The 22,247-nt window shown below is 39.3% G+C and overlaps 1 protein-coding gene and 2 pseudogenes across 2 annotated transcripts in view; 1 reads left to right on the top strand and 2 right to left on the bottom strand.

Moving 5' to 3' along the window:
- The window catches only part of Trpa1 (transient receptor potential cation channel, subfamily A, member 1), a 46,219-nt gene extending 32,728 nt beyond the window's left edge, over positions 1-13,491 (top strand). The window contains exons 20-27 of one of the 2 annotated variants that reach the window (NM_177781.5): positions 296-385; positions 1,856-2,025; positions 3,894-4,023; positions 4,356-4,538; positions 5,868-5,936; positions 10,176-10,286; positions 11,674-11,771; positions 12,407-13,491. In NM_177781.5, the coding sequence (NP_808449.1) occupies positions 296-385; positions 1,856-2,025; positions 3,894-4,023; positions 4,356-4,538; positions 5,868-5,936; positions 10,176-10,286; positions 11,674-11,771; positions 12,407-12,629 (1,074 nt within the window). In that variant the 3' untranslated portion in view covers positions 12,630-13,491. The remainder of the gene's footprint in view (positions 1-295; positions 386-1,855; positions 2,026-3,893; positions 4,024-4,355; positions 4,539-5,867; positions 5,937-10,175; positions 10,287-11,673; positions 11,772-12,406) is intronic. The other variant, NM_001348288.1, reaches the window with a different exon arrangement.
- Positions 13,492-16,096: 2,605 nt separating this feature from the next.
- Positions 16,097-16,377, bottom strand: Gm33500 (annotated as a pseudogene).
- On the bottom strand, positions 20,116-21,117 carry Rpl5-ps1 (ribosomal protein L5, pseudogene 1; annotated as a pseudogene).

The following is a 22,247-nucleotide window of genomic DNA, read 5'->3' as shown; positions in this document are numbered from 1 at the left end:
ACTTAATCACAATTAAAAAAAATGTGTGTAGGTGTTCAGATCTGTGTTCCTTTATAGCTCACTTTGCATTGTTTGACCATACAATGATTGAAGTGTTAAGAAATTAGAATGTCATTTCTACTAAAAGAGATGGGTGTTTCCATGACAATAACTTTCACTTTAATATAACTGTAGACAATGGATAGAAATGAAATGAGAGCCAAACAAAATTTACTAGTAGGAAATTATGATGCAAATAATTGTCGTCTACACTTAAAACTCTCATAACCCCTCTGTCTCATACATTTTGTTGCAGAATTCATTTCCAATAAAAATATGTATGATTCTAGTTTTTTTATCAAGTATATTTGGATATTGCAAAGAAGTGATCCAAATTTTCCAACAGGTATACAATTCCATTTGTATTTTAGTTATAACTATTTTAATACGAGAGCATTAATTAGCAAATGATTATTTGAAATGGTTTTCTCATGCTAAATTCACACAGCTTGACTAATATAGAAACTTCAAAATGTAAAAGTCACATAATTTTTGGTAAGATCCCTGCCTAGTTGAAGCATGTGAGAAAGTGTTGCCCACCATTACTGCTTCCAGGGAGTTTTGTCTGTTTGTCTGTCCACAGTGATTCTTATGAACGCCTTCACTGTGTTTGCTCTTACAATGTTTAAGATATTTTGCTTATCATCAGTTTTCATTGTAATACTATAAATTCAATTTCAATTTTGAAATACAAACATTTTTACAGAGTATATTCAGATCCCCTTTAAAATGGGTCTGTCTTCAAATTGTTGCCATGAGATGAATGGCCTTTCTTTTTATTGAGGAAAAGTCAAATTGTTATAAAATTTGGAAATGTTGTTTGAGATGGGAGGATCTTACTCTGGCTAAATCTGGTCTTGAGCTCATGATCTTTTTGCCATCACCTCTGGAATGCTGGAATTATCTGTATGTGCCACACACATGTCTTGGAAATTTTTCATGACTTTTTTTCTGTACTTTATTCTTATTTTTAAGATAGTGAGTTAGGTGAAGATTAAATCTCAGAATTTATAAAGTATCCAAAAATTTTTATTGGCAAATAAGAGAAAGCCATTATTTCTGTGTTATAGTTTAGAATTTAAATTTATACTTTTTGTACATTTTTAATTTTTTAATAAATAATATCTTTTATAGCATTACATTTTAAAACTTTTGCATTATTATATAATGTAAGCACATGGATATTTGTATTAGAGACTAATAGTATTAATAAAAAATTGTATTCATTTACTATTATAGATTACAAATATGTGTATTTTTTTTCAGTAAATTGTCACAATCCTGAGAGTTAAGTTACATTGTTGTTTTACCTTAAATATTTTAGGGCACATTATCTCTTATCTTCTCTCATTCTCTTTACTGAACATTGCAAATGATAGCCTAAAAATTATAACACTATGTAAATCTTCTGTTAGAGTTGATTGTACTTCATCTGGTTTATATTTAATGGTCTAAAGATGGAACATTTACTTTCTAGAACATTCTACAAAGCACAGCCTTGTGCTCCCCAGTTAACTCTCAGCACAGGTCTCTACCATTTTTATCTAGGGACTTGCTCTTAATGCCATACCTAAAATGTGTGTCCTTAGAGGCAGAAAGATCTCAGAAATTATGAAAGCAGTACACAGTTCTTTAGAAGTTTCCTAAAGAGGAAATGTACCCCGTATATGGAAAACCAGCTAACCTGGTTATATAACTAATCAACCAACCAACTGACCAAACAATTAAACAAACCAACAACAAAACCAGGTAGCATTTTACATTCCATAGATGTCAGATTTCTCCATGTGGTCATTCTCCTTCCTTCTCTATCCAGAAAAGGAATTACTTCCTGGATTACAACAATGCTCTGGAATGGGTTATCTATACAACTAGTATCATCTTCGTGTTGCCCTTGTTCCTCAACATCCCAGCGTATATGCAGTGGCAATGTGGAGCAATAGCGATATTCTTCTACTGGATGAACTTCCTACTGTATCTTCAAAGGTAAGACCAGTTTGGATGATGTTTACATTCTTTAAGCCTTTTAATATCAAAGAAAGAACTATTATAGGTGAGGGAAATTTGTAACAAATTTCTAACATGTTTTTCACTGTTCCCAATTGTTTTAGATATATTCTAATATCGTAATGCTGAAGGGTAGAGGGCTCTGAAATTCAATGTGTAGACTGAAGTTTTAACTCCTCAATTGGGGACCCATTAATTATTTGTGGTATGTGTAAGTGTACAGAGGGCGCAATTTGCAAATGCAACAACATGTTGTGTAGTTAGCAGCACCTTTAATTTCTACCCACTAGGCACCAGCTGCAGATAACCATCATCAGTATAACCATAAAAGAGTTTCCAGCCATGGCCATGGTGGCCTTCATGCCAAATCTGCCTTCATCAACAAACCCAGACCAAATGTGTGTAGGAATGGCAATAAAAGCATCAACTACTTTTGTTTCACCTGACACTGTTTAATGAGCATTCACTTTGGGTTAAAACACTTATATTAAGTAAATAAAAGTCATAGAAATGCAGGGCATGTTTAAAAAAAATAGTAAATAATTCAAGAGAGGGAAAAATGGGCTAAGTTCACATCCTAACAGTTGCTGGTGTTGAGTTAAATGTCCTCTTTACATGTGTTTATAATAACAAGAAGTAAATGGCATGATCTGCCTTGCATTAAAGAAGAAACTTCAGTACTGAGAGCACTGGGAATGTACTGATGGTTTCAGCTAATAAGTTGACAAATAGGTTGGGTTGGAGGGAAATGCTTACCCCACTTTAATCTGCATTACTTGTTAATAGTACAGTCTTGCTGATGGAGATGTGAACCCTTGGAGAGAGAGGGCATAAGTGTGTGAAAAGCAGTGACCAGGAGGAATACAGAATCATGCCAGGCTCTAGCAGTGAGCTTTCTATTTTTCTCTTCCCTTTGGGAACATTGCTAAATTTTCTTTCAGATTTTCAAAAATTTGTAATTTTTTATTGACACATATATTTACAAAGTACAAGCCAATGTTTTGATTCATGTGTATATTAGGTAGTGGATATTGTTTTACATGTTGTGATTTCTTCTTTTTTTTATTCATTAGATATTTTCTTCATTTACATTTCAAATGCTATCCCAAAAGTCCCCTATACAAAAGAAAAGTACAAGCTAGAGGACAGAGGTAGCACTTGTCTATCCAAACATTTCACAGTGTATTATGCTACAGGTGGGTCACAAGGAGGGATGAGTATAAATTGTGCCCTGTCCTCTGGGCTTCTGCAAATGTAAGCTCCTTTATTCAATCTCTACTTGATCCATCAGAGAATTTCTGTCCCTAATCTCTTTATGAAATAACTGGTATCATTTTTTTAAAAGTTGGGTTTGTGATGGTTTCTCTTTACCACTTATAGTAAACTTATATCCCCTTGGTCAACTGATAAAACAGTGAGAGGTGGTATTAGTACAGAAGAAACACTCTATTCAGGGTTACACAGAGAGACCTTGTCTTAAAACAGAAGGGGAAGAAGAGGAGGACAGGAAGAGGAGGAGGAAGAGGAGGAGAGGAAAAAGAGGAAGGAGAGAAGAAGAAGAAAAAGAAGAGGAAGAGGAGGAAAGGAAGAAGAGGAAGAAGGGGAAGAAGAAAAATCAAGAAGAAAAAGAGGAGGAAGAAGAAGAAGAGGGGGAAGAAGAAGAGGGGGAGGAAGAAGATGAGGAGGAGGAAGAAAACAAACAGATTAAATAAAACCCCTGGTTATGCACAAATTTGCATCTGTTTCTTATTTCAGAATGACTGGCTTCAGTGATCTCATCTACTAACCCTCCTATCTGACTTACTCTATACACTGAGCAACTGTTTTTAAAATGTTTACTTTTGCAGGTTTGAGAACTGTGGAATTTTCATTGTTATGTTGGAGGTGATTTTTAAAACATTGCTGAGATCGACCGGAGTGTTTATCTTCCTCCTACTGGCTTTTGGCCTCAGCTTTTATGTTCTCCTGAATTTCCAAGTGAGATATTTGCATTTCTAGCTTATTTTATTGCTAATAATATTGAAATTACATATTTATACTTAAATCTTAATGGCCTAGTAAATTGATAACTGTATTTGAATAACTTTTATCTTATATATCTGTTAGATTTTTCTCTATCAAATGTTTATATTTTAAGTATGAAATTTTTCTTGTTTACTTTTCATGATAGTAGTTCATTAATATTTCTCATGACTGCACCTCAGGAGCTGCATGTGTGAATTAAATTCTTAGCATAATTTGACCACCAGGAAGTCCCTTTTTATGCCATGCAATTTTCATTTCCTGTTGTTGTTTCCTTCTTTTTTCAGGATGCCTTCAGCACCCCATTGCTTTCCTTAATCCAGACATTCAGTATGATGCTAGGAGACATCAATTATCGAGATGCCTTCCTAGAACCATTGTTTAGAAATGAGTTGGCATACCCAGTCCTGACCTTTGGGCAGCTTATTGCCTTCACAATGTTTGTCCCAATTGTTCTCATGAACTTACTGGTAGGTGATACGTCTTGACTTATTCCATTAATTACTTGAACATTTAGTAATGATAAGGATTCTTAACCCCTTCGTTCTCTATTTGTGGTGTATTAGTTGGCTTTCTGCTACTGAGAGAAAGGACAGAAGGCAACAAGCTTACAAAGATAAGGTTTAATAGCTTCCGGTTTCCTTGTCCAGAGGAATGGCATCCAAGTCATGGAGGGTTTCTTAGTTACTGCCTCCCTGCCTTCGCCCCTTCTTACCCTCACCTCCTCCTCTAACTGGCCTACATCTCAAGATTTGATCTTTATCACAGCAGTAAATGGAGGAGTGTGCTATCTCATTTCTCTGCCAAATTCTTACAATGAACCACATAATAGCTAATTAAAAGGTAATCACTTTGAAAGTGGACGTGTTAAGTTCATTCTCATGACTATTTAGAAAGAAGCCTTTAGACGTCCAGAACCATCTGTATTGGGGGCTTTAATCTCTACATTATCTTTGGTCACTGTCATCTTGATCTTAGCTTCCATCTTCTATGGAACCATTTTGCCTTCCCTTCCTGCCTCAGGAACTCATGTACAGGCTTTTCCTTTTTCCTAGAACCTCCTCCCACCATGGGCCAACTCTTTCTGATCTTTCAAAATTCATTACACATGTTGAGTCTTCTGGGCTGATTCCATTCCCAAATAAATGGCTCCATCCACATCACTTTAGTGTGCAGCTGGTACTGTCACCTCATCTTATGCTATGATTCCACTTTGTCAGAGAAATCTTGCCACCATTTAAATGTTTAATTGGCAAGATACTAAATAGTAACTCTACCATAAGGACAGTATACACATGAGCAGGATTCATACCTTTATGAAAAGGTATGTGGAAGCTTGTTACTGTTTAGTACCTGCTATTCCTTGAGACTATACAGAAGACACCGTATACAGCATCGAATCTTCTACCATCATTTTTGACTTGCAGACTCCGATGTTTTTTCTTTCCTTTTTAAAAGCTTTTCTTTTGTATCTCACATCCTGACTGCTGTTCCCTTCCCTCTGCTCTCCCAGTCTCTTTCCTCCCCTCCCCTCTCGACCTCTCCTCCATCTCCTTCAGAAAAGAACAGGCATCCCAGGGACATGAAGCAAACGCACCATAGAAAGCCACAGTTAGACCACCTGGCCCAGAAATGTGAAGAACAAAGTCTCATTGCACAGATACCATTTGGTCCATGATGTGCAGCTGCTTATGTGCCATTTAGCTTATGGTATTTAGTTATTGAAGCTGGAGTGGAAAGTAAGGCCAACCTTAAGTGCATGATGGCTATGCTATCATCGATCTTTTGTAATCCCACAGATTGGCTTGGCGGTTGGGGACATTGCTGAGGTCCAGAAGCATGCGTCATTGAAGAGGATTGCTATGCAGGTATGCATTATAATTCTTAAACACATACCAAAATCAACACTCCTCTAATTATGTGTGTATAAGGATAGCTGATTTTCTAAGAACATGGTTCTTAGGTATTTCCAACTGTGAATTCTCATTATAATCAAAATCCACCCTGGAGTAATATATTCAGGAAAATTGAGAAATTGTCTACTACTTGTATCAGGTTAACTCATGGACGACTAACTACCTGTTAACCAAAAGCAACAGTGGTTTGAGTGTGTGTGTGTGTGTGTGTGTGTGTGTGTGTATAGGTATGTATAGATATGTGCAGGTATATGTATGTGAGTTATGTATAGGTGTGTATATGTCTGTGTAATCAAGTAGATGATTGTATATGCATATGTGTAGGTATATATGTATGTGAATGTATCTGTATGCATGTGCGTGTATTGTAGGTGTAGTGTGTGTATAGGTGTGTGTATGTATATATGTCCATGTAGGTATGTGTGTTTATGTGTATGTGTGTTGATATATGTGTTTGTGTGTATGTGTGCATGTATGTTTTCATGTGTGTATGTATATATGTATTAGTATATCTGTGTGTGTTTTTTCTCTCTCGCTGTCTTTCTGTCTCTGTTTCTCTCTTTGTTTCACTCTTTCTCTTTCTCTCTCTCTCTCTCTCTCTCTCTGGTGTGTGTGTGTGTGTGTGTGTGTGTGTGTGTGTGTGTGTGTGTGTGTAGGTTTGCTCTGCCAAGCCAACCTTGAACTCACATTGCCATTCACTTTGGCCTTGAACTCATGATTCTCCTGCCCTAGTGCTAAGGACTCTAGTCACTCCATAGAGTCCATATTTGCCGGTGGGTGGAGTGCTGGAATTCCAGGCCTGTGCTACCATGATATGTGCTACTGATATGAGGCATTTTGTCTTATTTCAGCCAAACTATTCAGTTCAGAAGCTCTCCTGATATTTTGACATGTGACCACACGGTCCCTACACATTTTATATTGAAGCTGTGTTCTTGTGTGTTCTTGTCTTATTTTGTTACGCATTTTAATATAAAGTTCCCTAGAGTCAAAGGATTGTGGATGAGTCTTTAGCACTGGATCTTGAGGTAGTTTTTCTATGCTCTGGATGGCATTGTCTTTATATTTACACTTTGAATGGAACTGGGTGGAGCTTTAAGAGCACTTGGTGGTCAGTTGGATACATGCAGTTAAAAAACTTAAGCAGACTCAAGAGAAAGAGAAACCCATGCCATGGTATCACTTATTTTTCTGCCTTGTCACATTGTGCACATATTGTGTATTAGAAAACTGCTCTGTGAATAAATATACACACAACAACAAATGAACTATAACAAAGAAAAGGAAAGAGTGAAAAAATATATCGTAGCTGGCTAGAAGCACAAATATACCCGTGGTCAAGGTGCGACCCTGTCCACCACTGGCCTATCTTTGTCTTGGCTTTACACTGCCCTGTAAACTTGTCTTACTTAGCTGTTAAAACCAAGTGAAATCGCTTCCTAGCATACACGCTGTTCTCCTGGCTGCCACCAGGGCTTCAACCTCTTCCTTTCCTCAGAATGGAAGTTGACTCTAATGTTTGAACAGTCTGGTAGCCAAAGAGGACTGGGTAGAGAGAGTGTTTAAAATATCTTCTGTCCTGCAAGGGTGATTGCGTTGTCTAGAAGAATAGAGTAAGTGGAAGTTGAAATATGGTGGACTGTGGGTAGTAAGGGCCTGGAGATGTCACTCAATGGTAAAGGCTTTGGCTGCTATTTCAAGATGAAGGGCCCCAATAAAACACACATGCACACATGCACACTCACACACATGCACACAGGTGGCAAGGCATCAGTAAGACTGTTCTGAACAGCATGGATCTAGAGGAAGCACATGAAATTCCTAAGGTGCTGATGTAGGACCCTTGGCCTGGAAGAATTGCTAGTGCAAGCAGGTGACATTGTTGCCCAGATGATGGATGGATCTATTGCAAAAAGCAAAGAGAAGAAGCCTTAGCACTTTAAAAAATGGGCAGCAAATGAAATGCTTCAGGTTGTCATATTTGTCTGTAGAGTTTTTCTCAGTCCAGACTGGAGGAGAGCAGCATTTAAGCTGATCTGATACTTATCTTTTTCCATGGGAAAAAATTAGAGGAAAGAAAGGAGAGTGATGATCTATCACTCTAAGATAGGTGGAGTTCAGGTGTCCAGGGAGATATGAAGAACGGTCAGTGACCTTTGGCAGACATTTCTCTTTATAACCATCCAAATGGCATTTTCTAAATAGCAGTAGAAATAAGAAAAGGTAATAATGTAAGCAAAAGTGATAAAACATCTTGAGAAAGCTACTAGCCTATTTGCCGGTGGATGGAGTTGGAAAGCCCCATTCTATGTTGTGTTCACTCTGCTCCCTGTAACCAGACAGCATCTAAGGACAGCATGACACTGCTCCTTCTTTTAGATGAAGAACAGCATTGACCAGCAAACCGGAAACTTATTCTCTTCTTCATGGAGCTACTTTTAAATCAGTTCTCTACATGTACAACTAAGCAGGAGCAGAAGTATGGAATGTTGTCCACAATTACTCAGGTCTTTCTCCAAATCACTTCAAACCCAATTGTACACAGAGGGCCCTGGGCAGGTCTGCATTGGCAGATGTGCTCTGTTTAGGGTTTCCAGTGATTTGGGGATGGGAGCACTGTGAGGGGCCAGTGTGCTAGGTTCTCTATGGATCCAGTTTTCTGCATAGTGCTAAGGACTTTATTCACTCCATAGATATTTATATTTCTGCTCAAATTATGAAAAGAGATGTGCAGAGCACACATGACCCTTCACCATGGAAACCCACCAGTGAGCAAAGGAGAAGGTGCTGCCACAGCCTAGCAGAGCCATGCATGTTCATGGGCCAGATCCACAAGCATCTTTTGGCTCTCCCTCCCAGGCTCCAAAGTCTACAATTGAAGGAGGAAATTTGGCAGTTCCTTTGTAGACAATGAAGAGAGTTAAGATGCCATGGCCTTCATCTGTTGTCCAATACTGGGCTTCACTAAATAATTTTCAGTTGACTTTAACTAACAATAAAATGTGACCTCTGACAAGTATATTAGGAAAAGGGAACATTACACAAAAGACCTAAGGAAGAAGTGGACTCAGTACATTATCACAATAATCAAAACAAGTTTATAACCAGAATTATAATTGAAGTGTAAGACAGTACAGCATTTTTTAAAATGAAACTAATTGACTGTATATAAAGGGTGGTGCATACCATAAAAATAAACAGGAAGTGAGATAGTGAGTCTGTCTTACTGGGGCCACACTTTGAGGCTGTGTACTCAGGGAGGTCTTTATATCTGAACTCCCTGAATCATTGAATCAATCAAAGTCATAATTTAAATCATAGACATTGAAGAGCAGTGTGGTCTTAGATTAGAAAGAGATTGATGTCATGTGGTTATCACAACTAACCCATTCAAAGAGCCACCTGGAGCTAGCAGAGAGTAGAAGACACACTTGGTGAATACAGGCAGAATGAACCTTGGAGGGCTCAGTGGAAGACTATGTGAGCTCTTGGCTGAGCATATGTAAGGCCCTGAGTTGGATACCCAGGACTGTCCCCAAAATAATAAACAATATGACAATTAAAATCAACACAAGCTCAAAACAGAAACTTTAAAGAGATGAAATATGGTATCCACAAATAGAAGTTATAGTCAATATATATCATGGAAATGTCTGCACCTGCTAATATAACAACAGAAGTAGCAACAACGACAAGCCCAAGAAAGGAGCATGCTAGTTCCATTTTTTGTTTGTTTTCCTTTTGTGCACTTAACAGCATTTGCATGTTTACTTTGTGTCTCCCCAGCTAAGCAATCCTTGCTCACCTGTCCTAAGTCCATCATGCCACTCAGACTTCCCCGAAGCACTAGACTCTTGGGATTGTAACAGCCCAAGAGAGGGCAGGCTATCTCATTCTTCTTTGTGGACTCCCACTCCTGAACACTTAACTCCAGCTTGCTTACATTAAATTCTTCAACCGTTTTTCTCATACCACTTGGGGGTTGCTTTCTGGTCTCATGAGTAATGGATTAAGGGAGGGAGGGGCAGCTCAGTCACTGAGCTAAGGAAGGTGGCAAGAGAAGACAACCTAGTCAGCTCGCTCACTGTTTATAAATTGAGACACGGGAATCCATTTTTTAACTTTGTTCAAGGTCTGATTGTTTTAGATATTAATTAATGATTCTATCAATAACTACAACATGCATTTTAGGTGGAACTTCATACCAACTTAGAAAAAAAGCTGCCACTCTGGTACTTACGCAAAGTGGATCAGAGGTCCACCATCGTGTATCCAAATAGACCCAGGCACGGCAGGATGCTAGTAAGTAATGCTCTTATGGAAAAGCATACTAAGTAATGGTGTGTGACATCCATTCATTGTGCTGTTCTCAGCAGTCCCCAAGAAGCCTTTGAATGTACTCTGGCTGTGGGAAAGAAGTGGTTGTAATTTTGTAAATGCACAACACATTATACGAAAGTATCAGGATGCTGGGAAGGAGACAGCTGTTCATGCACAGCAGCATATGAGATGTGCACATCTATCAGTGCACAGCAAGCCCAGGCAGGTAGATGAGGCTGCTTTACCATTTCAGTAGCTGTGTTTCAGGGCAGGTGTTCAGTGCCTCATTTGCTTTTTCTGATCACTTGCCATGTACACTTATGTGTAGGTTCGTGTTCAGATGTGTGCATCTAAATGAAAATGTAGAATGTGAAATAAAGAACACATACTGGGAAATGACTATTTAAAGACATGTGGAAAATTCAAAGGGAAGGCCAGGACCATGGTCTGTAGGAGAAAATCGATGTACTGATGAAAGTCAGAAGTCTCAGATGCTAAAACTCTGCCATGCCCAAGCGGGCGACATCTTTATGAGTCCTCTTCCTGAATTCTTTGTAGGTTACCTTTACCTGTATAGTCACAAAATCATGTCTGCATATCACTTTAAGTTTTATTTTAACTCTCTGCTATCCCTCACCCTTGTATATGGTTGCAATCACCAGCAAAGCCTAAGAATATCCTGTAACTCATGTCTCTAGCTGAGAGCTTACTTTTAAGGTCCAGACCATTTCCTCTTGCTCTCCCCTCTCATTCACGTTGTTTCTATACTTGTTCCTCTTGACTGCTAGTTGGCCTGGAATCCCAGAATTGCCTCATGCTTGGCCATTTCACACTTACCCTTGACCTTCTCTCATCACCTATGATTTAAAGGGCACTCAGTTAAACTCCGGGATGTCTCAGTGTTAAAGAGCTCCACAGCATGTGCAAGCTCTTGTGATCTGTCCCTGGTACCAGAGAAAAGGTGAAGACTAAGTTTAAAAATTATTAAAATTTGACTTCAGAAACATCTATGTATGGACTGTTGTTCAGTAGTTGAGTCATGATGCATAACGAGGCAGAGCAGTCTTAAAGAATTAACACTGTATTTGGAACAGGTCTGACATGATGCAGAATGGGCTTTTTTCATGAGGATTTGTAAATGGTACGATAAAATCCTCCTCAACAGCCCTCTGCCACATTTATGCCTTCTGTATTATTTGCATTTTTAAATTGTTCTTTTACCAATGACTTCACTGTAGCCTTTGGTCTGATGATTTCCCAGGTAGACAGAAAAAATATCCTATTGAGTGGGGGCTGAACTCTAATGCATGCACATGAAATAGTTCCTGAATTTAATCCACCCTTACTAACTACTGTGTTTTACCCACAGCGGTTTTTTCATTACTTTCTTAATATGCAAGAAACACGACAAGAAGTACCAAACATTGACACATGCTTGGAAATGGAAATATTGAAACAGAAATATCGGTATGCATTTTTTTCATCTGTCTTCATGTGAGAAATTGGGTACAAGTACATTATGATCGTGGTCTTTATTTTGTATATGAACTTAAGTTTTACTGACTTGCACATGCACTCAAAACCAAGAGATGTTATTTTGTACTCACTTTACTTGTGGTCATTCAGCAACCAATTTGCTCTCCCAGGAGTAAGTGAGTGAGACCTAAGTGCCAATTTCCTTACTCCTGGGTTCGTTATCATATACTGTATTCTTCATGAGCCATCTAGATTCATGTAACAGGACCCTAAAAGACTTGAAGAATTCTTGGAATAGCTGCCTAGTGGGCAGAAGATATGCAAGAAGGCTCTACAGTTACCTGAATTTCAATTGCCAACCAACTGTTTAATAACTATGTCCATGGGAAGACTGCTTAACCATTCTATGCATGTTTCATATCAGTAACTGTAAACAAGAGCTAGTCACAAACTAGTATTCTAACTTAGGGGGAATCACCTGAACTTCCAGAACCTGGTGGCTAGTATGAGGCTAAAGCTGAGCACAGTTACCTGGTGCAGAACATTTCTAGTCCCTAGTCCTTGCTGCAGTCAGAAGGGCTTAAAAATGATTGAAAGTAAGTTCATGATGCATGCGGTTCTTCCAGGCTGAAGGACCTCACTTCCCTCTTGGAAAAGCAGCATGAGCTCATCAAACTCATCATCCAGAAGATGGAGATCATCTCAGAGACAGAAGATGAAGATAACCATTGCTCTTTCCAAGACAGGTTCAAGAAGGAGAGGCTGGAACAGATGCACAGCAAGTGGAATTTTGTCTTAAACGCAGTTAAGACTAAAACACATTGTTCTATTAGCCACCCGGACTTTTAGTTCTGTGTCTTATGGGAGTGGGAGACTGCTTTACATACTTATTTCAGTGAATTTCAGTTTGGAAAAGAGCAAAGAAACAGAAAGTTGACTAACATTGCTGCATGGAGATCCTAGTTCCTGCAACCTCACCCATACATATGCTCATATTTCCTGTCAATTACTATGTATTGAGAAGATCCTTTCTGACATGTTCAATTTGAACATGAAGGATAGTCTCTTTCGAGTGAATAAAAACCAGGGTTGTTGGAATGCATATTATGGAGGATAAGAATTAATGTAACTATTAAGGCAGAACACAACTACATAATACAAGATGCATATAATTCCAAGTATTATATTTAATCTCCTACCATGTTAAACCTTCCTGTGTTATAACCTGTCTGGGACACTATAATCTCTGTTCCTACTATGATTAGATCATAGTCTCACCCTCCTCGTCCCATCACACATGACATCATTTTGAGCCACATGACAGAAGTCCTAGTTAGTAGACTGTGATAAGTATGAATGTTACAATAGAAATGTGTTCCCTTAGTGTTCATCAGTTGTGATGGTTTAAATGAGAAACGTTGCCCACAGACTCATACATTTAAACCCTTAGTCCCAGTTGTTGCTGCTGCTTAGGGGGGCCACACAGCCTTGCTTGCTCTCTCCTTTCTGAGTGTGGAGAGAAATGTGATCAGTAAGACTCCTGCTCCTGCTGCCATGCTCTTTATTCCATTATGGACTTCTTCTGAAACTGCAAGCAGAAATTCACTGTTCCTTCCTCAAATTTCTTTTGGTCATGGTATTATATCATAGCAACAGAAACTAACTTATGTACCAATGGTCTTAATAAAGAATAAAGCCTGTACAGTCACTCCTTGGGGACAGCAGTATGCATTTTATTCCATTGAGCCTTTTGGAATTGGAAATGTGCCTTCATTAGATCACCACCTTTACTTTTTTCTTGTATAATACAAAGTGCGAATGTATCAGATAGCCCAGCTCTGAGCTTCATAAAGTGATTCTCATGCTCATTCCCTCACCAGCTCCAGAGTATCTCTACCCTATGAACATGACTTTGACTATGCATGTCCTTATGTTATGTAGGTAGTGTTGTTTTGAGTATTTAATGTCTTTTTTTCTATTAGCTATTTTTTCCCAATGGATGTTATGCTTAATTTACAAGATAAATTGCACTGTGTGCCCATCTAGTGTAGGGCGTCTGACAGTCCATCTTATTTTGTAGACTCTTATATTTAACTGGTCTAAGAGATGGGTATCTTAACGGTTTCCACCTTCTTGCCGCCACATACATTCAGCGCAAGTTCAACACCCAGTGTTGCATAGCAACTTGTCATATTATAAACCCAGACATGTCTACATTCATGGTCCAACAAAACACACACAATAGAGGCAGTGTTCTATGTGACTTCGTCTTTGGTGTGAAGTCCTCTGCTTTCCCATAAAGTCCAAAAGCCAGAATTTCCCAGTGCAGGAACAATAAGCAAGCACGTATTGATTGTACTATGAAGTCCTTCACTGCCTCCAAATCTCTGCACAATACAAGTATTCAGGGCTCCTGAGCACCATGTGGAAGAAGCACCATGCCTCACATTGTGGGGAACACTGAAGTATGCAGGTTGACATGTTACTACCTCATAAACATGTCACAAACTCCTAAAACTTACCACTGAATGAATCCTCCTGAGATTCTTCCGTGCCATTGCCTTCAACACTGTGTCTTCTGCCCACTCATCTCCATGACTGCATCTTCTTCTGTACTTGCTCTCTGGCATTTCCACCTCTGAGCTCTGTTTTGACTCTGATCTCTCACACATCTTTCTTTTTCCAATGTCAATATCATCATTGTTCTTCATAATCAAGTCTTTCTTCTCTTCAACCAAAACACAGGCATAAATCTCTATGGTTTTTCAAATTAAATACACGCAACATTGAATTCAGACCAGATCCTGACTTCCTGTTTTCAACCAAAAACACCAACATTCTCTCAAGGTCTATATCTGAAATTGACATGCATCAAGATATGTTAAGGTGTGCTTCCTAAAGAAGAGCTCTAAGACTTTTATATCTTCACTGGAACAGCATCTACACAGTAAAAATATTTTCTTAGTATCTATGTAGCTCTGAGTTCTTTCCCAGTATTTATAACTAAAGAACAGAGGTCATAAAGATTTTCTTCCTCTACTGAAGTAAAACAACATTCTAGGCCTAATTTAGCCTCTTCTTCTGGTGGGTAATCACTCTTGGTCCACAAAGTTCATGAGTCCCATCCCTCTCCTTCTCCTGTCTTCTCTACAGTCTATTCTATCTCCAAGTCTTTCAAAGCTTCGTTTATGTGGTATCTTGACATCGAAGTCCTCTTGAGTTATGCCCCTGGTCTCTTGTGGACTGATCTAGATGTCTCGTCTACTCCCAACTATAATGGTGATGATGACCTGTCTCTGACCCATAGCCAGGCACGACACAGTCTTGTTCATGTTCACTTCCATCTTCAGTCTTAGGTGATACAAAGCATGACACTCTTCTTTGCTTTTCTTCCCCATAGCCTGTGTGGGCTCTAGGATAACACCTTGTACGTAATAGATACACAACAAACACAAATGTGAATCAAATAAAATCAGTGAACATAACAAGTACTGGCTAGAAAAAGAAGATAAGGTAACTAACTGTCTCAAATGCTGTTTGTGACCTGGTACTATTGGGTCTGTCCTGCTTAGCAGACTTCTTCCCAAGGAGAGGCAGTGTCACGGGAGCCACACAGCCACGCTTTCTCTTCTCACTGCATCAGTATGGGTTATTTTATTACTTTTAACTATGGTGGGAATGAACAACAGAGAGAGTTTGTACTTCAGAATAAGACAGCATGTGCTTTTGCTTAGAGTCAGTCCCTATTAGTTCATTAACTCTATGATTGCATCATCTCGTCAATGATGACAGTATGTTACAATGGAGAACTGGCAAGATTAGACAATGTGTGCATAGGTTACCTAGCTCAATAAGTCTCATTTAAGAAAACTTGTGCAGCAGATAGAAGCAGACATTAATTACTCTTTAAATTTCCTTGAACATTAATTAGCATTTTGATATAAATGGAAGCTCTCAGAGATACTCCTAGAGTCTATTATCCAGGCTATAATATATCTCACATTTCATGGACATCTTCATAAAAATAAGACATTTCAGTGCTTTTAGCCTTACTTTTGTCTCAGATTCAAATGAACAAACACTGCTGGACACTACCTTTGCTACTCACCACAGATCACCACTAAGTGGTTTTTGAAACTCATTCTTGAGATATTTATAAAAATAACACATTTAGGGGGAAAAATCAACACAACATATACATCATTACTGAAAACTGTATAGAATCATACAAAAAAGGACTTTATTTTGGGAAATGAATTTCTAATTATGGCAAGTTTTACTTTCAGAAATAAATCCACAGACTAAGGCATTCTAATTCACCCTTGAAGACTGGCATGCTGAGCAAGGAATGCTCTTTATTCTCTGTAGGAGTTTCTTCTTTACACTGTCAGATACCAGGGCTCTGCCAGCAAGTCATCAACAGTAATGTATTCTAGCCCTTTTTCTTTAATTACCTGTACGGTGTGCCTTCAACTAATCCTTCCAGCCACACTTAATTAGTTTAGCTCTCAGCAACTCTTCAAGGTGTTCTCTTTCTCTAGTTTCTATTAACTTGGTTGTTTGCTGCTCTTATCTGCACAATCTTGTTCATACTGCTAACCACACTCTTCAGCTGTCCAGACTGAGACCCTCAGTAGCACAAGCACCTAAGCACACAGAAAGACCCGCTGAGTGTTTTAAACAACCTGAGACACGTCGATATGACCAGATTAAATAATGGTAGCAAAAGAAAAGCTTGTGAAGATTTCTATGTATGAGACACGGCTAGAAAACTCATGTCTTACCTATTCAGATTCTCAAAGCCACATGTATGTGCTATGATGACCACTCCTGTTTTATGAAAGAAAATCATGATACCTCCAGGCTGAATCCCAAGCTTGAAGTCATGTTAATGGGAGGAGCACAGGTATACCTTTCCAGATTTTGTGTTCTCATCGTGCATCTAAATTTTCTCCTAAGAAATGAACAAATGAACACTACTTCACCAATGGCTTCATGCTTAGGTAACTGATTGGACTCGCTCAGGGAAGCATTTACTATAAATGTGAGTATTGGTAGGCTAGGAAACATAGGGCATGCAGACAGTGAAAGCCAGAGTACAGGCTTCCCTGAGCAGAGACTTCCTAGCCCCTTCTATGCTATAGCTTGCTTTTAGATTAAAGCACATGTCTCTCAGAGTTTCCTGAACGATTAAATGAGTTAACACCAGTACAGCATTCCAAAAGTGACTGGGCACATTGACCTCAATAAATACTAGACAGTGTGGAAAATATTTTATTTGCAAAGATCTGAAAGATTTCTTGTTTATTTGAAGATTTTTTTCATTTTTGTTTCAGATTAAGAAAAATAAGATCTTTGCAAATCTATCTTAAAAGTTCAGTGATCAAATCCTATTTTAGTGTCTTATAAAGAAATGATGCCCTTACCTAGAATATCAGAATCAAATGGTGGAGGATATGTTTCTAACTCCAGGACACTTACCATTCAGTTCACTGTGTACTTTCACAATGGACTAAACATCATTGTGTCTTATCAAGCAACTACAGCCTGAAACATCTTAACTGTATTTGTATGTGTTTGTGAGTGTGTACACATGTATGTGGATGCCTGCTGGTTCAGAAATGCAGTTATCATTGAGTGTAGAATAACAGAAGATTCAAGATCTCATGGAAAATGATTCACACATTCACAAACTATCACAGTGAAGCTCAAGCTCTAAAGACTAAGGCACCCCTCCTACCCGCAAATTATTTCTGCTGTGTTGATCACTGACAGCTTTTCAAAGACTCAGGCTGTTTGCACCTCACAGTTACAGGTGCTGAACAGGGGACAGTGAGCATACTAAGCCACCTCACTTTGCATCAATCAATTCTACTGGAAGCAAAGTTAAGTACATAAATAAATATAGAGAAGTACTTTTAAAGTATTAGACAATCAAGACTATAATTTACACAAACACCTACTAATACACATATAAACTCACACTATAGAAAATTGAAATTCCTAAATAAACTAGGGTCCACAAAAATTCAAAAACATTATCAAGAGTATATAACCTAAATGATCATTTATGACAATAAATGGAAAGAATACAAAAGAGAAGACAAAATATCCTCCATTTGGGTTAAGAAATACAGTTTCCAGGCTCTATTAAAGAAAGGTGTGTAAACAAAGAAATACACACAGCAGAAGTAGCAAAAGGGAATTGTTGCAAAGAACTCAAGGGAAAGCATGAATTCAGATAAAATTACTATGTATATTAATGAAGGCATTGATGACAAAAATTGGTGTTATCAGCCTGTAGCTTTCAATAAATCATCAAAACATGACAACTTAGTGCAGGTAGAGATGAGTCATATGTAGAAACACATGAAAACTCTTATCACACTGTGTATTAGTATAAACCCAGCTCTATGCTTACACACCACGAGATCTGCAAAGGTTATTAAAACACAGTTGCCAAGTAGCCAGGAGTGTCTGCTAAGATGAGGCAGTCAGCAGAGGATGTCAGCTGCTGGACAGATACAGGTGTTCAAACTAGACCAGGGCCTGGCCAGGAAGCTCGTCTCTGGACTAGCAGGACTTCTGGCACCCATCAGTAGATTGTTGTATTTCCTATGTAAATGTCACCTGCTCCCCTGACCCAGCTGAGTCTCTTTATCTCTTTCTACACTTGGATCTTCCAGTTCTTATCACTTGTAAACCATTCAGAATGGCTAATGAGAGGTTACCTTTTTAGCCATAACCTTGGCCCAAATGGCCAAGAAGGGCTGTGATACCATCCCTGAGTCCTTTGTGACCTGAGTCATCTCATGGACTGACTTCAGCTGCATGAGATCTTGTCTGCTTAACTATTTAAATGTAATCTTGTTACTCTCTCCCTGTTCCCTCACTTCATGATCAAGGTCACACTTGTTTAACCTATTGACCCTGAGGAGAAGGAGGAAAGGCCCATGGCATCATGAAGTTTCCCCAGTATCAGATATTTCTTCCTGTCTTCATTATGTTCTTCTACTGTGTGGGGGACTAACAGTGGTAGCTTGTTTGACAGGTAGAACTTCAGACCTCACTTTGACTGTGCAGTTTAATAAGATCCACACGCAGAACTGTATGGGTACTGCAGTCTAAGAAGTACTGTTATTGTGGGGGAGAACAGGGATAGGGTGGATAGGATAAGGGGTGGGGGTGTGTGGGATGGGAGAGCCATGGGACTTGGGGAGCAGACTTGTGTCAAGAGTGGAGTCAGGGCATATCCAAACCCTGATCCTTAGATCATCAGGAATAGATCAATTCCCTCTGCCCTGGGTCTGCCTGTCCCTGTAGGGCACATGTAGCCTGGAAGAAGTCAAGTTTATCCAGGCTAAACTTCTTCTTCCCTTATGAGGTCATTCCATCAGCACCTAGAATTCCTCCTTACTTTAATGAGGCATCCACAGCACTCTGGCTGTCACCAATGCCTTTATTCACCCATGAAATGTTTAAATGGCCTTTGTTTCCTCTATTAAAATGAGCTGTCTCCCTAAAGCTGCCTCCTTTTCACTGCCTTCACTACTCTGCCCCCTGAGGTCACTGAATCCCCTAGACTGCTTCATCCCCCTATACTCCCCACACCCACCTTCCCCTACTTCCATTTCTGTTTCTTTTCATTACAGCCTCAAGGTTCACAGACACTACATGCTGACTCAACAAAGGACTCATAAAACATAAAAGGGATGGCAAAGTATGGTTATACCTCAGAAGTAGAACACTTGCTTCACATGTAAATTCCAGTCCCAGCACCACAGACAAAACTCCATAGAGCTGTTTCCTGAGCACGTCCACCTTTCAATCAGTGGACTAGTAAAGATCACCTGCTCATGGTGATTGGGCATCTGTTACCTAGTCTATCAAAGACCTGGCTAGAGCACAAGGGTGGTGCAGAGTGAGTTGGCTCTCCACTTGAGCAAGAACATCCATTTCCTGTCCTGAAACATTGGCCCCCTGTACGTAGGGCTTCAGACTCAAACCACAGCATACTTACAAGCATCCTTCCTTGTTCTCAGTCCTTTGGTCTGGAGGGGAACCACTTTCCTAGTTCTGTCAGGACTCTATGAACAGCAGATCTGAGGTTTTAGTCTCTGCAATCACATGAGCTAATACCTCACGCTATGCTGTGATTTGTTCTATGGATCTCTGCATTGCTCTTGGTTATGTTTTCCGGAAGAACCCTAATCTAGGAAGAAAATATTGGACAATGCCTGTCTCTATTGTGCGCTGCTGTGATAACACCACAGATAGAACACTTCCGAGTATATGTTCCTGGGGTTCTTTTTTTTTTTTTTTTTTTTTTTTTTGCTGCTTGATCAATATGTTTATTGTCTTTATGAAAAAATCTTCATAGAAAACTGCTTTAGCTTTCAGCAGCCCTTTCCTGAGCTCTGAGGAAGCTTGCCTTCTTTTGAGCAACCCGGTCTTTCTTCTGGGCAAGAGACATTTTGGGACGATTCCACCTTTTCTTCTTCACTTCTCTCTTGGGCTTCTTCTCATAGACTGGATTCTCTCGGATAGCAGCATGAGCTTTCTTATACATCTCCTCCATCTTGTCTGGAGTTACATTGTTCTTGATGTACTGAGAGAACTGTTTCTTATACGCATCTTCATCTTCCTCCATTAGGTAGCACATGTAGTCTGCCACATTTTGACCCATGATGTGCTTCCGATGTACCTCTGCATTGAACACCTTGCTTTCAGAGTCATAACCAGGGAATCGTTTAGTACTATGAGGGATAGACAAGCCTCCATCCACAGCTCCCTTCAGGGCCCCAAAAACTTTATTGCCAGTTGTAGTTCGGGCAAGACCTGCATCCAGATAGCAAGTGAAGGCACCAGGCTGACCGTCAATGCTTTCCACATTGTATTCACCTCCATTCACCTCCACTTGGCCTTCATAGATCTTGTCCATGCCAAACCTATTCAGAAGCCTGCGGGCCAGCAGCAGGCCAGTGCAATAGGCTGCAGCATAATTTGTCAGGCCAACTTTCACACCATATTTTGGAAGTTCATGTGCATATGCTGCACAGACGATCATATCCCCTTCTATACGGGCATATGCAATCTGGCAGATGATATCTCTGTTAGTTACACGAACTATCATCCTATATTTGGGTGTGTTGTACTTATTCTTGTCCTGGATCACCAATCGTTTTCGAGCATAGTAGTCAGTTTTACCCTCTCGCCGCCTTTGAAATCTCACTTGGTATCTTTTAAAGTAGGCCTTATTCTTGATAACTTTCACAAACCCCATCCTGCGGAATAGAGACCCGCAACCGCGGCTCCACGCAGACCTGCAGAGTCGGCCGTGCTACGGGGGAAAAAAGCCGTTCCTGGGGTTCTAATTACAAGTTCATTGCCAAGATTCCAAGACTTAAGAAGGTTCTGCTTATTACATCATGGCACAGTGAGAGGGTGGAAGGTGAGCAAGAGGACAGGAAGGTGCCGAGAACATCTTTTTACAGCATCAATGATCCCTCTCGGAAGGGCTGAGCACCCATGGTTTAATCTTCTCCTTAATATTCTACCTCTTAGTGATATTACAAAGAAAACTAAATTTCAACATGCGTTTTAGAGGGAGAAAACACTCATATCAAAATAAATGCAAATGTTGTCTTTAGGAAGAGTAAGACTGATTTCTAAGGAGCTAAAACATCGAGGAAGTCTGAGGAGGTTAATTGAACAGAACAAGAGATTTTCCTGATCGAATAAATCTGTTAACAACAGAAAAGGTCTTTCTACCAAGTGTTGGATTTTTTTTCTCCTTTTGTATCCAAAAAATAGAAGAGGATTCAATCTTCAGCCCTGCAAAGATCCAGAAGTATGGTAACAAGTACAACTCTCTTTTCTCCAACAAGGTATTGGATGATTGAATGTCTCCTACCTTAGTTTCACTTCTGTGGGGTTATCATGCAGTTCTCAAAATGTGTGTGTGTGTGTGCATATATATGCATATATATATAGAGAGAGAGTGAGAGAATCAGAAGATCAGAAACGATATCAATGCAGATTACTTATATTAATTGTTATGAGAAAATTATTTTCTTTTGTTCATTTCTGGAAACTTTCAACATAGTATTCTATTGATGTTTATGTCTAGTATGTTCACCAATATAACTGTAATAGAATATGAGGAACTCAGTAATAGAAAAGTTTGAAATATAGTTCATTTCTTAATGACTTGAGATGAATAGTTCAGTACCATTTAGGCAGATATAAAAATAGAATTAAGTAAGCTTTCTAAGCTCCTTCAGAATATGCCTTTCTGTTTGTCTCTGTCTCAGTCTCAGTCTCTGTCTCTCTGTCTCAGTCTGTGTCTCTGTGTGTGTGTCTCTCTCTGTGTCTGTCTCTGTCTCTGTCTCTGTCTCTGTCTCTCTCTCTCTCTGCCTCTGTGTGTGTGTGTTATAGCACCATGGGGCATGTGGAAACCAGAGGAAA

Source organism: Mus musculus, chromosome 1 (genome assembly GCF_000001635.26).
Source record: "Mus musculus strain C57BL/6J chromosome 1, GRCm38.p6 C57BL/6J".
Taxonomy (NCBI): domain Eukaryota; kingdom Metazoa; phylum Chordata; class Mammalia; order Rodentia; family Muridae; genus Mus; species Mus musculus.
Note: the sequence above shows the minus strand (reverse complement) of the source record. Positions and strands in the feature narration are given on the sequence as shown.